Consider the following 16586-nt stretch of genomic DNA (forward strand, 5'->3'; position numbering starts at 1 on the left):
CTGTTCCATTCTCTCTTTTTTGTTCTTGTGTCTGTTTTCTATGTTCTCACTTCTACCCAATATAGTACTACAGTTCCTACTCAGAAAAATTGGGTAAGCAAAAGAAACAAGAGGAGCTGGATGTGCTTGTGATTTCAGTACTGTTGGAAGCTGAGGCAGGAATATCACAAGTTTAAACTCAGTCAGGGAAACTTTGTGAGATCTATCTCAGAATAAACTACAAAAGGGATTTGGAGATGTAGGTCAGTGTAAAGGCTTTAAGTTCAATTGCCAGTACAGAAAGAAAGAGAGAGAGAGAGAGAGAGAGAGAGAGAGAGAGAGAGAGAGAGAGAAGGAGAGAGAGAAGGAAGAAGGAGAAAGAGGAGAAGGAGGAGGAGGAGGAGGAGGAGGAAAGGAAGGCCACCCAAATAGGAAAAGAAAAGAAAAAAAAAGAGCTCTGCCATGATATGATCTTATATACACTAAAACCCCATGCCAAATCTGTTAGAATTAATAAATCAATTTAATAAAATTATGAGATGACAAAATTGACCTAAATTTAGTTGCACTTCTATAAATTAACAGTGAGCTATGAGAAAAAATAAAATGTTCTCATTTTATAGTGGCATAAAAAACAAACAATACCTGAAATAAATTTAAACCAAGAAAGTAGAAGATTCATACACTGAAACTTCAAAGCACTGATATTTTTCATGTCAGTGGGTTTCCTGAAAGACTTGGTTCTTATTTGTTGTTATGGTTGGTGTTTGGCTGTCCCCACAAAGCCTCATGCAGTCATGGAGGTTGTTGAATCTAGCATTTGTGATTGGTTAATTGTCTAGCACTGGGATTGGCAGTGTGAGTGCTGCACCCAACCAGAGGTGGTAGCCTGCATACAATACAAGAGAGGGAAGGAGGTGTGCTTTTCCCTTTGTGACCTTTCACTCTTGTTGCTTGGGGCCACTATGAGCAGTTGCCCCTTAGCCAGCCATCTTACTTTGGAGCCAGCTGAGTATGGATTGAGACCAACACAAACTGTAAGGGCTCAATAAACTTTTCCTTCCCTAATTTTGGGTGTTGGATATTTTGTCTTAGCAATGAAATAAAAGTAAGCAAGATATTTGTGAAAGAGTTGTATAGGAAGTGTAGACTTACTGGCTTATGAGCTTGACTCTAGCAAATTTAGAGGACTATGAGTGATCATTTCTGTAGGTTCCCCCTTTTCTTTGGCTTGTCAGCCATTCCTAAATTCTGATCTCCTGCCTGATGCCAGTACTTTATTGAATTATGGGCAGGAGGTTGTTGATCTTGTATGCCGGAGTACACATTTTCATATCATCTTCTTTTCAAAAACAGTGCCTCATTTCAGATTTCAGTTGTGCCTCTTAACCTTAGACTTTTTTGATGACATTTTTAACGGAAAGAAAATGTTGCTCTGCTCCTGCTGTATGTAAGTAGCTGTTGACTATTCAGGATAAGAGTGGCAATCTGGAAGAAGAAGATTTCCAACTTCAATGTCACCTACTCTTTTACCTGTAGAATACTTAAGGTTTGCTGAAAAATCTTTCTTAGATTATGTGATTTGAATTATCTTGCTTACTATTGGTCTCATCCATGCAAGTACTCTGTCTTAGTCTTCAAAGAAATGCATCATTTATTTACTCAATCACATCTACTCTTTGCAATTGGAAATTTATGCTTTATAATTTAGGTTTGAGACAGAATCTTCTATTTTTCCCAAAAGTACTCTCATTAAATTAAGATTCTCATTTTTCAGTAAAGTTCAAGAATTAAATACATGCTTTGATTGTAATTCATATTCTCTGATGTCAGTTGTTTTTGTAGATGAATCTGAAGGCATTTCATTTTCACACTCTCTACCCATGGATTTTAAACCCACTGAATCACATTGCTCTATTTCTATTACTTTGCTAGAGTTGCTGTCTTAGCTGCCTTTTTTTGTTGCTGGTAAACAATACCTGACACCTACAATTTAAGGAAAGAGAGTTTTATTTTGGCTCACAGTTTGTAGAGGTTTCCATCCATAGTTGGTTGTCTGCAACACAGGGTGGCATGACAAAGGGACATATTAGAGGAGAGCACAGAGATGCTCACAGCATAACAAATAGAAAGCAGGGACAGATCAAGAGAAGAACCAAGGAAAGAGATAAACCCTTCTAGGCCATGCCATCAGCAACCCAGCACTTCTGACCAGAATTTACTTCCTATAAACAAGTCAGCTATAAACTCCCATAATCGAATCATCCTTTAAAAACTCCACCTATGAGCATATGAAGATCTTGGGAGATGTCTAGTTATAAGTCATAATGCTTAACATAAAAACTATTATAGATTTAGCATTTTAAGAGATCAACATTTATTTTCTTATTATTTGGATGCTGCAATTCTTAGACCTTAGAGGCATTAGCATGTTTGGTCTCTCCTGAAGCTTCTTTCCTTGGCTTACATATAGCTCTGCTTCTCACATGGATTTTCCTTTGTGCATTTGCCTGACTAATTTCTCTCTGTATGTTCTAATGTCCTCTTCTTTTAGAATATTAGTCAGATTGGATTAGTTGGCTAACAACTTTATTTTAATTGAATTACCTTTTTAAAGACTATCTCCATAGTGCCACATTCTGAGGTGCTAGATGTTAGAATGTTGTTAGTCAGCTTTATGATTATTGGAACATGATATCCAACATCATCAATGTAAAGGAGGAGAGATTTAATTCGCTCATTTTATCAACCCATAGTCAGCTAGCTCCAAGGAAGAAACCTCATGGCAGAAGGGGATGGCAGAGAAAATTGTGTATTTAATGGTAGTAGGAAAGCAGAGCTGTGGGACAGTGCCAGAGTAGAAAGAATAAGGAACAAAAATATAATCATAATCTCATGCCTCCACGACCCACCCAAATATACCTGGAAATGTCCTCTACTAACCTAGGGTGGATCCTAAAGCTAATCAAATTGAAACTTCACTGTTACCGCCACATCCCAACCCTTGTCAACTTGCTTCCAAAATGTGTCTCCTTAAATCATTCTTAATCTCTAAATAAAAACAATAGTAAGTTCATAATTCTGTCTAATGTAATATAACTATCCCAAGTACAGCCGGAAATACCATAATTCCTTTCCCAAACTCTCTCAATACTTCCAGTATTTTTCAAAAGTCCAAGTTTCTTCTGAGACACAAGATGAACTCTTAGCAATGAACCTCTGTAAAAATAAAAAATAAATCACATAATCCCAAGGTACAATGGCACAAGATAAATATTTCCATTCTAATAAGAAAGAATAGAGGAATAAAAAAGAATTGGATCAAAGCTAGCCAGCAGAGCAAACATTAAATCATGTAGCTCTATATTTGTCCTTTGGGGCACATGGTGGTGAGATGTGAGATCCCAAACACTTGATTAGCCCCATCCGCGTGCTACTGACTGCAGCCACTTTTGTCTTGGTCACTTTGTACCTTACAGCTTTCCTTGGCAGGCCTTCCATGTTTCTGGGCGTCTCCAACTTCCTGGGTTTCGACAGCAACTTTGATTTCATTCTCACTCCTTCACAAACTACCCTTGGGGGCTCCCTGCCTGGCTACGCAGGCCTTCCTTTGAAAGCTTAGTGGAAGTCTCTCTGACCCTACAACTCTTGCATTCTGCACACTGATAAAATTAGTGTCACACAGCCAATACCAAGGTCTGATTCCCATTCCATGGCTACAGCAGCTTTAAAGCACTTGGCTTGCTAAGCATGGTGAAATGAATCCCAGGGAGCCAGTTTCCTAAAAGGTTCTTCTTGAGCGGGGGGTTTCAGGAACACTCATCTCAAATGAAAGACTGACACTTTTGCACCCTTGAGCTTGACAGGTACAATCATAGAAATAATATCACTTGTTTGGCACTAGCTTTATGGACCCTGAGACACAACAGCCAACACTCACAATACGAAAGAGGAGATACTTAATGTGCTTGTTGTTTTAGTCTATTTTTGACTGGCTCCACACAGAGACATGGTAGAAGCACATTGGGGGAATAAAGCTGCTTAGTTCATGTCAGTAACAAAACAGAACAGGGAAACAGTGCCAGAGTGGAAGAGACAAGGGGCCAGACATAGACCTCAAAGCCATGCATGCTTGACCCATGTAGAAGTGTGTGCCACCAATCCCCATGCTAGATCCCAGAGTCAATCAAGTGATATTCTATCCCAACCATCATAGGCTTCAACATTTTAGTTTGATGGGGAATGTGTCTGTATGTGATACCATGTAGCACATACAAACAATTTGATAGATTTTAAAAGTTAAATTTTATTTCTGATTTTTAAAAAGGAATTTTTATGGCATTCACCATTCATAACAGGAAAATCACAAAACACATTAAGGTTTCCAAATGTGTTTCTCAAGGGTTTCTCCAGTATGAATTTCTTTAGCAAAGCAATCACTTCCCTCATTAATTGTTGATCTATCATCTTTGCCTTGAAAACACATATAAAGATGATTTCTAGATTAAAAAGAAATACTAATGGAGACTTAGCACAGAAAAAGGTAACACATTTCCCCTCTGATGGGTCTTCTGTTTAAAAAAAAAACCGTAATGCATTTAAATATTTTGTGATGAGTTACCAGTGACTCCTCTCCTGGCACAACAATGTTTAATAGGACCATAAACCACTTAACTGGGTACATTTAATCTAAAAGTGAGATACAATTGTTAAATGTGAAATAGTGAAGGTGTCAAACTGTAGCTCATTCACTCTCCTCTCTATGCCCTCCCTGACACCTGAGGGCCAGTGGTCATCTGCATACAACATATTGATAAAGACTAATTTGTTTTTATTTAAAAACATAAATGTAAATAATTTTTTTCTTGAGTAATGGTCTTGCGCATCTTGGTGCTGGGTTACACTCTGGCAAGGACTAGGTTAGATGCTCAGTGATAGATTCTAAACTAGGGCAAAGCCAATGGGCGGGGAAGATGGTGGCGCACTGATGAAGACCCTGGAGGGAGCCAGATGTGATGGTGCGCACTTGTAATCCCAGCATCCTGGAAGGCTGAGCAGGAGGATTGCAAATTTGAGTCCTGTTTGGGGATCTTAGTGAGACCCTATCTCAAAAAGTAAAACAGGCTGGAGGTGTAATTCAGTGTAAAAACCCTGGGTTCATTCCTTGGTACAGGGAAAAAATAACTAGACAGAACTTTCTTACTGATGCAATAAATGGTTTCAGCTGTTTTTAAAAATACATATATTTTACCTTCTTCCCAACTAATCAAGGTATCACTTGTATTCACTAGGTATTGTAAAGTACATATGTAGGTGTGTTTTCCCTGCAAAGACCAGAGTCTGTTCTATCTATATGAATAGCTCACAATTTTGCAGTTACTGCTCCATGAACCAAAACCTGTGTGAACACCCATGCTAACCTGATCAGGCATCAGGAGGACCTGCTATGGCTTTTAGCCTTCTGAGTGTCAAAGAACAAGAACTTTCTTCCAAGAAGTAGTTTGAACAGACAGATAGACAATATGAGCAGAGTTTTTTACCTAAGGCAGCAGCATTCCCTGCCTTTGAATATCAGCTTCTTTTCATTCCTCTTTTATTCAAACAATGTGAAAGAAAAGACCCCACTAAAATACTCTCTTTTATGTTTTACTCACAGTAGGGTTGGTCCACTGTGGACTCCTCCAAATGCGTCTTTGTCAATAACTGTCAGGAATCTATTTTTGTTGAGGTAACTAAACAGAAAAGGAGAAAAAGGGAATGAGTTAGGTGAGTTTAAGCAATCATACCAAATTAGTACAAACACCAAAATAAAACGTGAACATAGTTTCCCTACCTAATAACTGCTTTTTAAGAATCCAGCAGATATTTTATCTTTTTCCTAGCTTAAGCACTAGAAATATTCTATGCTCTAGTTGCTCAAGATGTATACACAATTGTGACAGATGTCTTTCAACATGAACATGTTTATGATCTGATATGCATATCTAAATTTTATCAAAGTTTTCTAAATTTCTTATTTTTCTGGCCAGTGCATTGTGTTTTCAATCCTCTTCAATACCAATGGGTTTAACTTTTGTGTTTCAATATTGATCAATATTCCCATTTGTTTTTGAAGACAGGGTTTAAATTAGAAATGGAATGGAAGTGGTGAAGGTGGTGGATGATGACAGAGACTCAAAGATTCATGTCTTTGAGTACAGCTGCCTGATTTAGCAAATAAAAACACAGGATGTTGGTTAAATTTAAATTTTATTATCTGTAGATTCTTTATAGTTTGAATGTATCATGTGTAACTATTCGCCAGGCAATTTTCAAAATGTTTGTACATCAAAGAGTTACCAGGTTTTTATTTGAGATTCAAATTAAGTTGAATGACTGGTGTTGTATCTGACAACTCTATTTTTGATAGTGAGAAGAGATGTTCAGGTAAATAAGATTATAGCACATACCTTCAATTGGAAAGGATTTGATGAGTAAATTGATCATTCCATTTTGAAAACACTTTGGACATTTGAGAGTTTTATATTTTTGAAGCAACTTAAGTTAAAAGGAGTTTGGGAACAAAATTTCATACAAGTAGATAAAAATTTTCAAGGATTTTTGACCCCCACAAAGTTTTCTTTTTGGTACTGGGGATTGAACTCACAACCTTGCACTTGTGAGTTCAACCAGGCAAGTGCTTGAACCACTGAGCTAAATCCCTGCCCCTCGAATAGAATTTAAGAGAACAAAATAATCTGAAGATTAATAGAGTACGTATACAGTTGTTATAGATTATTTCAGTTTACATATTAAAGAATTCACAGGCTGAGGCTGTGGCTTAGTGGTAGGGTGTTCACCTGCATGGGCAGGGGTTGGCTCCACAGCACCAGAAAATGAACAACCGAAACCTCACAGCATACCTAGTTATTAAACACCACGGATGTTGAAGAAGGAACATGGCAGAGATCCTAAAGTAGACTGTTTAGATACAAATAATGCCTGAACTGTTGTAATTTAAAAAGTACTGTGAATGTTTAAATTTTAATAATTTTATTAAATTTTGTTCTTTTTATATTCTAGATATTAGTCTTTGGTCTGAGGAGCAGTAAAAGACATTGCCATTAATTCTTCTCAAAGTAACACCCCCTCTTGCTTTGAACACGCTTATTCTTGTCACTTTTTTTTTTTTTTTTTGTCTTTTTCCTTTTTACCAGTACCGGGGATCGAACTCACGACTGCCTGCTTTCAAGGCAGGCGCTTATGCCGCTGAGCTAAACCCCCAGCCCCTATTCTTGTCACTTTCTGAAGCAATCCTGGAAATCCTTTTGGATAATGTCTTTACTCCCACTTTTGCATCTGCTTTAATGTCCTAGTTGAATTAAGGCACATACTTTTCATGGTCATTGTGACTCTGGGAAAGAGCCAGAAATCAGATTGAACTAGATCTAGTGAATAAAGAAGTCAAAGACACACTGCAATATTTTAAAAATTAATTTTATTGATACATTTTAGATATATATAGTGATAACATTCATATGCAATTTGTACCTATACATATATCTTGATTTTTTTTTTTTTTTATCGGTACCAGGGATCGAACTCTCAATCCTGCGCTTGCAAGGCAGGCACTTATGCCGCAGAGCTAAATCCCCAGGCCCGATTCTTTTTTTTCTAATTTCCTTCCCCTGCCTTGACCCCACTTCCCCTTCTTATTTATACAAGCTTTGTTTCCGTTTTTCCTTCCGTTCTTTTTTCTTTTCCCTTCCTTCCTTCCTCCTTCCCCCACCCTAGTTCCTCTTCCCATTGGAACATTTTCTTTCTGTTTCACAGTATCTCTTATACATTTTAGTCTTTATTTTCACTTTCTGTTTCTCGCACAAGAGAAACCAGTGATATTTGAGCATGTATGTCTGATTTGTTTCACTTAGCAGTGTGGTCTCAAAGTGTATCCCTTTACCTAGAAATGCCTTAAGTTTATCCTTTATAGAAAAGTCGTACTTACTCTATTGCATTAATTTAAAAAATGCACATCTTTATCCATTCTTTAGTTGATGGGCACTTGGGCTGTTTCCAAGATTTAGCTGTCACAAACTATGCTGCTCTAAACAAGGGTGTGTGTACATTGGTGTGGTTCAGTGCTTTTAATTTTTTTAGGAAGATACAAAGAAGCAGAATAGCTGGATCAAATCGAACCTCTAGTTGTTTTTTGAGGAATGTATACACTGAATTCCATAGTACTTGCACCAGTTTACACTCCCAACAGTGGAGAAAGATTCCTTTTACCCCATGGACCTACCAGAATTTGTTATGTGTGATTTTATGATGATTTTCTGGAGTGAAGTGGAATCCCAGTGTTGTTTTAATTTGCATCTCTAATGACCAGTGATGTTAAACATTTTTTCATATATTTATTTGCTATTTGTACTTCTTCCTCTGAGAAGTGTCTATTCTTTTCAGATACCCATTTTTGGAGTAAGTCTTTAAATTTCGGGGGTTCTGATTTTTTTTTTTTTTTGAGCTTTTATATTCTAGATAAGAGTCAATCACCAAAGGAGCAGCTGGCAAAATTTTTTCCCATGCTACGGGTTGTGTTTTCACCCTGTTGGTGGTTTCTCTTGCTGTGCAAAAACTTTCTAAATAAGATGAAATCCTAGTTCTTCATTCTTTGTGATATTTCGTGTGTGATTGTGGTTTTGCTCATGAAGTCTTTGCCTACACCTATGTCTTTAAGAGTTCGACCTATTTTATCTTCCAGCAGATTTAGTGTTTCCTCTGGTTAACTGTATCCAGGTGAGATTTCTGCTGTAGGAATGGGAAGATCTTTTGATAGCTGGAATTCTCAAGAGCCACATTGGAGACAACAAGTGGAGAGAAAATCTTGAACAGCACAATTTTGTAAAAAGAAGACTAATCTCAGCATCAGGGCTACATTGGCTTGCAGTTCTTTTTTTATTCTTTGGAATATGCAATTTACAGATCACATTCTGTTCCCAGACTCTTGAAAATCAAATAAAGACCTGGTGAGTTCATCACAATTTTTCCTCCTCATTCCCAACTCCTGCAAGTGAAAATCGGCTTGCTCCAATCAGTAAAAATTATTATAGAACTAACTTATTGCTAGTCCAACTCTGCAGTGTTTTCATTTGATATTCAATACACCCTTGAGGATAAGGAGACTGGTTGATAAGACTCGAAGTTTACCAGAAACACTGCATAAGACTTCAAACTGGGAAAGCCAGCCAGAGTCCAGAAGGGGAAGGGAGGAGGAAGGGAAGGTACAGCCAACTTGAGCAGAGGTGAACTGACCTTGCAGGAGGCTGTGTTCTCAAAAACCAACACAGTTGGTTAGGAACTTAATCTCTTAGCGATAATTAAATGCTTAAAAATGAAATCACTCTATCTTTTGTAGATCTGAAGGCTGTTTCCTTTACCTTTTAACTTTGCATTTAGATTTCTCCTTCCACCATCCATCTGGAGCTAGGAGTTGGGTGAGGAAACATATATGAAGAAGCTTTAACATCCAGGAAGAAAGTACATTCATCAGTTCGATTGTGACCTAACACTTTCTGGGGACGTCAGTCTAGTTAGACTGACTCTCTCCATGACATACCCTTATTCTTTGGGAGTACATATTCTGTGAATCTGCTTGGATAAACCTACCAGTCATAAATGCTACTCTAGACAGTCATTCTGTAGGGGATGATAATTTAAACCATTGTAAACAGATGAACATAAATGAATTTAAAAGAGTGCAGCAAACCTTGCACAAAAGGGTGACAGGAAAGAATTCTTGAAAGTCAAGATTTCTGAATATAAATAGTGGGATGAGCTTATGTGAATAGAACAGATATTTCATTTAAAAAATGCAGCTATGTAAATGTGTGTTCAATGCATCTTCATTGTTTGAGGGGGTATGCCACTTTGAGAACCTGTTCAAAGAGATGAAGTCCTTCCTAGAAAAGAGACATTGGTTTTTCCACATAAGGGCTAAAGAGGCCATGTTCTGAGTTAAGATGGTGTACTTTATGATACTAAATGAAGAACACTGTAATTAGAAAGATGAAAATGGTCAGGAATGAGCTGCGAAGAATTGACAAACTCAGTGTGTACTTTGTGTACCATTTCTATTGAATTCACTCTTGGCATATAGCAGGCATCAATAATAAAGACTACTGAATCAATAAATGAAAGCTTATTTGCCAAGTAACTCAAAGACAGAGTCACCCACTGTGCTGTGTTTATAAGGAAGTGGATAATGTCAAAGAGGTTGTGATACTGTAGCAAGGAAATTTGCTGTTGCTGTTGAAGATTTATTTTCTGAGGAGTTTAAGGATATGTTTCAGCTCAAAGATGGCATTTCAGCCTGCCATTCAACCATCCTTTAAGGGTAAAGTTGGGTGGCATCTGGTTATATTGTGAGACTCCCAGTGAACACTTGTGTCAGGAACTGTGCTTCTTTCCCACAGTTCTGGTTATTCAGAAAATTATAGGAATCCAGCTCTTACATGGGTCTGAAGAGAAGCTGGATTACTCCATTTGGTTGGGAATCCATTTGGTTGCAGAACTCAGGACACCTGTTTATAATCTCAACAGGTGAGCAAATGCTCAAGATTGAAATAGGCAGAGGGAAGGCCAGTCTTGGAGAATATCCTCCAAGCTGTTCAAATACTTATCCCATGAGAAATAACAGCTGCTTAATCCTATAATCTTCTCTATCGTCATCTTCCCCAGCGCTCCAAACTGTGGTGATACCTCTAATCACTTAATGTGTGGTGCTCATTACCATGTTAATTTGTGATGACTTTTCTGTTCCAGTTGATTAGTGTCTTTTTAGGTTCTTAGCACATCAAAGTGGCATATATGTATTTTTTTCTGCTAGAGTTAGACAATGTAAGTACAAAGAGACTCTGACATTTTGTAAAAAGCAAGCTAATTCCATGCAGACTGTGGAGAGAGCGGGTGAGGAGAGGTTACCAGAATGAAAATGTAGTTTAATTTGCAGCAAGGACGGATGCTTGTATTAATTTCACATCTGAGTGATGACAACGTGCTTGGCTCCATTTGAAATCACAGGACCCTGGGCTTTTGTGAAAATCTCATGATTTTCACAAATTTTTAACTAATTACTCAATTGCTGCTGAAACATCAGTGCTTGTATTTAGCCTGGAATTTGTTCAATTTGCTGCAATAATATTACTCAGTTACACTAAAATATGGGTGTAAGTGAGGTCAAACCTGCTAATCTCAGCAAAAAAAAAAAAATGGCATAAGGTAGATATTGAGGAATGATTTCTTCTTCTGGATAACACATTCAAATTAAATTACAACCTACAGATATATTATTTTGAGACAGACTCTCACTAAGTTGTCCAGGCTGGCTTTAACATGCGATTGTCTTGTCTCAGCCTTCTGAGTAACTGGGATTACAAATGTGTACCACCATGCCCAGTAAAACCTACCAATATCTGAACATTTCTGGATAAATTATCAAACTGCTCAGTTTCTTTGTACTCTCCTTGAACATTATTAGGATAATTACATAACATTGAACTAAAGTTTGCTTTAGTTTGAGATCACAAAAAGCATTAAGATCAGAAGCAGAAGTCCTATGTTCAAAACACAAAGTGAATACTTTTTTTATTATTACTATGGAAACTTGACCTCTATCTCCTCTACATACAACCCAGCCCTGGTCTATTGTCAGTTGTAGTGCTTCTTATAACAACCATCAGTGTTGTTACATATTGATTTATAGGATATCATTTATTTGTGTGGTTAAATCTAGGAAAGAAGAGGTCCATGTCAACCAGGAATCAGAAATTTGGGGGTAGAGTCATGATTGGATGGAACACAAGGTTTCCAGTTGCATTCACAATACTCATTGGAAAGAGAGATTTTTGTTTCCTGTTATGATTGGATCTGAACTTTCTAACCCTGAAGTATTTTTATCCAGATAGTTTTTGGTGTGGTACTGGGGATTGAAGCCAGTGCATATTAGGCAACTTCTCTGCCACTGATATTCCCCTCCAGCTCTCAGATATTCTTATGTTATAGTTGTCCTTTAATTTTTACTGGGAATTGAGAGACAGATGGCATAATTGACCACATAATGGTTGTCTTCACTAAATAATGTCACCTAGACCAGAGATCTGTAAACTACTACTTTCCAGTCAAATACTGCCTTTCACCAGTTTTTGTAAATAAGCTTATATTAAAACACAATCACAGTCATTTGTTTCTGTGTTGATTATTGCTACTTTTACACTACAGTAGTAAGGCTGAGTAGGTGCGCCTGAAACCATTTAGTCCCAAAGCTCAAAAATATTTGTTCGCTGGGCCCTTTCTAGAAAGATTGCCTACCCCTAACCTAGACTTTTAAAAATCAGGAAACAAAAAATTGATAGCTAAGAAATGTTTGTTATATTTGTTTGACTCTTCCAAGTAATTTTAATATTTAATATAAAATGTTGAGAATATTAAAAACCATATACTGATTTCTTCCCTGTGTTTCAAGGGGTAGTTCTGGTGACTAAAATAGGCTGGAAATAAAGGAACCAGTGAATTAAAATTGTCAATCCACCAACCCGCCCTCTTACAGAGCTCGTATGACCTGAGAAGAATCTACTGGGAAGACAGAATCTCTGCATCCTCTTGCTCTAGGTTTAATTTCAGAAGACTATCAGATAATCTGAAACGTTTAGTAGTCAGATGACTATCTCTCTGCAGGTTGCCTCTAGAACACACCTTGTTAAATTTACTACCTCCCGGCGAGGCGGTGTATTAAAAGATTATTCTTCAATAGTGTGACATTAGTCTCAATCCCTGTTTTGTAGCACACAGCTCCTAAACTCTTGGAATCTCCCAAGTGGTGACTGTCTTTTGCATGCTGACTGGTGACTGGCTTCAGGACAGGGGCTGGTCACCAGAAAGATTATGGCATTATTAGAGGGTCAAGACTTCTAACTCTGTGCTCCTACCCTAAACTCTGAAGAGAATGGAGTGGCTGAATGTTCACCACCCCAACCCCTGCTATCACATGGTTTTATTGAGCTTACAGAGAGCTGAATGCATGGAAGTTTCTGGAAAGTGGCATGTTCAGAGAAGGTATGGAAGTTCTGTACATATTCTCTTGTGCTTTGCCTTATACATCATCTCCTGGATGATCCTTTCAATATCTTTTAGCATAAATAAAGTATGTCCCTAAGCTATGTGAGTAGATCTAGCAAATTAGTTGAATGGACAGAACACAGGTTCTGAGTAGATCTAGCAAATTAGTTGAATGGACAGAAACACAGGTAATAAACAGGATTGTGAATGGTATCAAAACTAGGGGAGGTCTGTAGGATCACTTAGTCTGCAGGATCTGACACTGTCTTTAAGTAGGTAGTGTCAGAATTGAATTAAATTAATAGAATATCCTGTTGATGTCTGCTGCGGACTTGGGTTGTAGCTGAAGAAAAAAATCCCCTCCTATTCTGGTGACCCAAGACAGAATAGTTTACTTTGAGATTAGGAAATACATCTGTTTTTTTTTCTTTCTCCTTGAAGCAATGCCCTCATTCCCCCCCCAAAAAATATTCGTGAAACATCATGCCAGAAGTGATGCTACCAAAACCAGAACTACCTGGAAAGGTCTCCGTACTGCATATCCCTCTTTTGGACAGAGTTCATATTGTTCTGAAAGACCTGAAAGACCTCTGTATTTTGTTGACTCTTATTAGATCACGAGTTACTTCTTGAAAATAACACTGATTAATTTACCCTGGAGAGAGAGTTCAAGGAACATACTTTGGGAAATGCTTCCTGTCCCCCAATTTGTTCTTTTATCGTGAAATCTGGACCAAGATTATTGGTCCCTTGTTAGTTTTTCCATCTCTCTCTACACCCTTTTGATATTCTGCAGCTGACTTTATGGTCAAAACAATAAAGTAATAGGCTGCTAGGTCTCCACTGAGATCCACTTAGCACAGCACAGTCTCCTCATTGTGGAACAGCCCTCTTGAAAAAGCCCTTGAACTCTTTGCAGAGTTCTCTAAAAATAGAGATCAAAATTGGTCTGGAGTACGATATTTGAAGCCAGTGGTCAATATAAGGGGCCCAATTTCAACCTCAATTCTTTAAATTTGATAACATTAAAAACTAGATTTGATAACACTTACCATTCTGCCCTATTCTTCAACTTTCATTAGAAGCTCATTGATGGGGGGGGGGTCTTGCTGCATTGATAGAGTCAGAACCTCACTGATCAGTGACACTGTTTCTTAGTATGATTGTTATCCAAAACTCCTTCTGTGTTCTGGAGAAGCTCTGAGTTGAATTCTTTCTCCTCCATGATTTTCTTCTCTATAGGAGCCAACTATTTTAGCTTCAGTATTTCATACTTTTCATGGGCTGAGCTAAGGAGTCTCCATATTCTCAACTAAGAAAAACAAGCACCAGCGGTTGGAGAAGCTGGATTTCCGTGCTTTGGTGGTGGCTGGTAAGTCACCAGTGACGAATTATAGCAGATGTCAGGGAAAGTCATGCTGGGATCTAGGTCTCAGCATTGGCCTAATCCCTAGGGTGCTCCAAGGAATTTCAAAATCATATAAAAAAAAGTTCTTTTTTGGGTTTTAGTTCTTTCTAATATAAAATGTGAAAACTGGACAAAATGATTAATAACATATTCCATAGAAGTAGCTTTTTTTTTAAGGAAAAAAACCAATGAAAACAATGGTACAAATTTTTAAAACAAGATTATAGTAAAGTAACAATGGTTAGCATGCTGGGTAGTTATCTTCTTTTCATCATCTTGCAGCTGTTGAATTGTTATTTCCTGATTCCTGGTTATTTTTAAAAGATCTTTCCTCTCCCGTTCACTAGCTGCAATCTTGTCTTTGAGGTCTAAAATTCTATCTTCACTTTCGTTGAGGAGGTTTTGACAACTTTCAATGGAATTTTTGATTTCCTGTATATCTCTTTGCATCTGCTTCATGTATTGTTTGTTTCTTATATTGTTCATCCAGGGATTCTATCTTTTTGTTTTGTTCCTCTAAGTTTTTAACTCTGTCTTCTTTAGATGCGTCCAGCATCTCTTTCATTACTTTTATCATTCTTCTTTTACCTGGGAGATTATTTCTAGTTTGAATTCCTTTAAAGCTTCCGGGAGTTGCTTCTTTATTTCAGTTGCTATTATTTCAGGTATTTCAGGTGTATGGCATATATTTTCTTCTATGTACATGGCTCCTAGGTTTTCTTGCGATGGGCTGGATGTTTGAGATTGCATTTTGGTCTTTTGTTTTGTTATTTTCCTATATTTCCATGTTTCAAGTGTTGTTCCAAGGCTTCCCCTGGGCATGCTGGAAATCATCTCCTATGCCCTCAGCCGCTGGGCTGGGACTGAATGGAAGTTTCTGAGCATGGTCTAGTCAGGCCCACAGGACCTCCAGTGTACCAGGAAGCTGGGTGGGCACCTAACCACTGTGGATGATGGTCCAAAGCTCTCCCTGGGTAAGGATCAATGCGCTGGAATTCACCTCACATGCCCTCAACAATCCTGATTGAAGAAGGTCACTGGGCATAATCTAGTTGGGCACAAAATCTCCCAAGCCTAGGCTAGTATGACTGGAAGCTGGACAGGTCTTTGACCACTGAAAGTGATGATCTTAAAACTCCTGGGACTTGGGATGGTGTGCAGGAACTCACTCCTCCTTATTGTTATCTTCAAAAGAGTTGCTCACATTACAAAATAGAGGCATGAAAAGTTGTGCAAGCAATATAGGCACAAACTTTTTTAAAATGAACTAATAGCAGTTAGTAGTAAAACCGTCTTACTATTTTATGTGTGTGTATGCATGTATATACATATATATGTGTGTATATATATATTTTTTTCCTTTTCTCTTCCTTCTTTTTTCCTTTCCCCCATCCCAGTTTCTCTTTCTTTTTGAATACTTTCTTCCCATTTCACAATAGCTATTGTACATTTTGGATCTTATTTACTCTTCCAGCTTTGAACAGTAGGGAGACAATACAGTGTTTACACAGGCAAGTCTGGTTAATTTCACTTATGAGTATGATTTCAAGTTGTATCTATTTACCTATGAATATCTGAAATTTATCCTTCTTTATGGCTGAGTTATACTACATTATATAAAAAGACATCTTTTTATCCATTCCTAAATTGATAGGCAATTGGCTATTTCCAAGATTTAGCTATTAGAAATTAGCTATTAGAAATGCTATAAACATGGGTACACATATACCACGGTGGTATGATGTTTTTAATTTTTCTGGGAAAATACTCAGAAGGGGAATAACTGGGTCAAATGAAACTTGCAATCCTAATTTTTGAGGAATCTCCACACTGATTTCCAGAGTGGTTGCACCAGTCTACCCTCCCACCAACAGTGGATGAAAATCCCTTTTCCCCCACAGCCCCACCAGCATTTGTTATTGATTGACATCTTGATAACAGTCATGCTTACTAGGGCGAAATGGAATCTTGGTATTGTTTTAATTTGCATCTCTCAAATGACCAATGATGTCAAAGATTTTTTCATATATTTATTTGTCATTTGTATTTCTTCATCTAAGAAGTATGTGTTCATTTTAGCTGCATATTTTTGGGATGGGTCTTTGAATTT

General features: G+C 37.6%; 1 protein-coding gene across 1 annotated transcript in view; it reads right to left on the reverse strand.

The window, feature by feature from the left end:
• The window catches only part of Tshr (thyroid stimulating hormone receptor), a 154324-nt gene that overhangs the window by 27527 nt on the left and 110211 nt on the right, over nt 1-16586 (reverse strand). Inside the window, exon 8 of the mRNA XM_003472460.5 lies at nt 5634-5711. Within this exon, the coding sequence (XP_003472508.1) occupies nt 5634-5711 (78 nt within the window). The remainder of the gene's footprint in view (nt 1-5633; nt 5712-16586) is intronic.

The sequence above is a fragment of the Cavia porcellus genome, unplaced genomic scaffold (genome assembly GCF_034190915.1).
Source record: "Cavia porcellus strain 051 isolate PalLab524CR breed Dunkin Hartley unplaced genomic scaffold, mCavPor4.1 scaffold_31, whole genome shotgun sequence".
NCBI classification, from domain to species: Eukaryota; Metazoa; Chordata; class Mammalia; order Rodentia; family Caviidae; genus Cavia; species Cavia porcellus.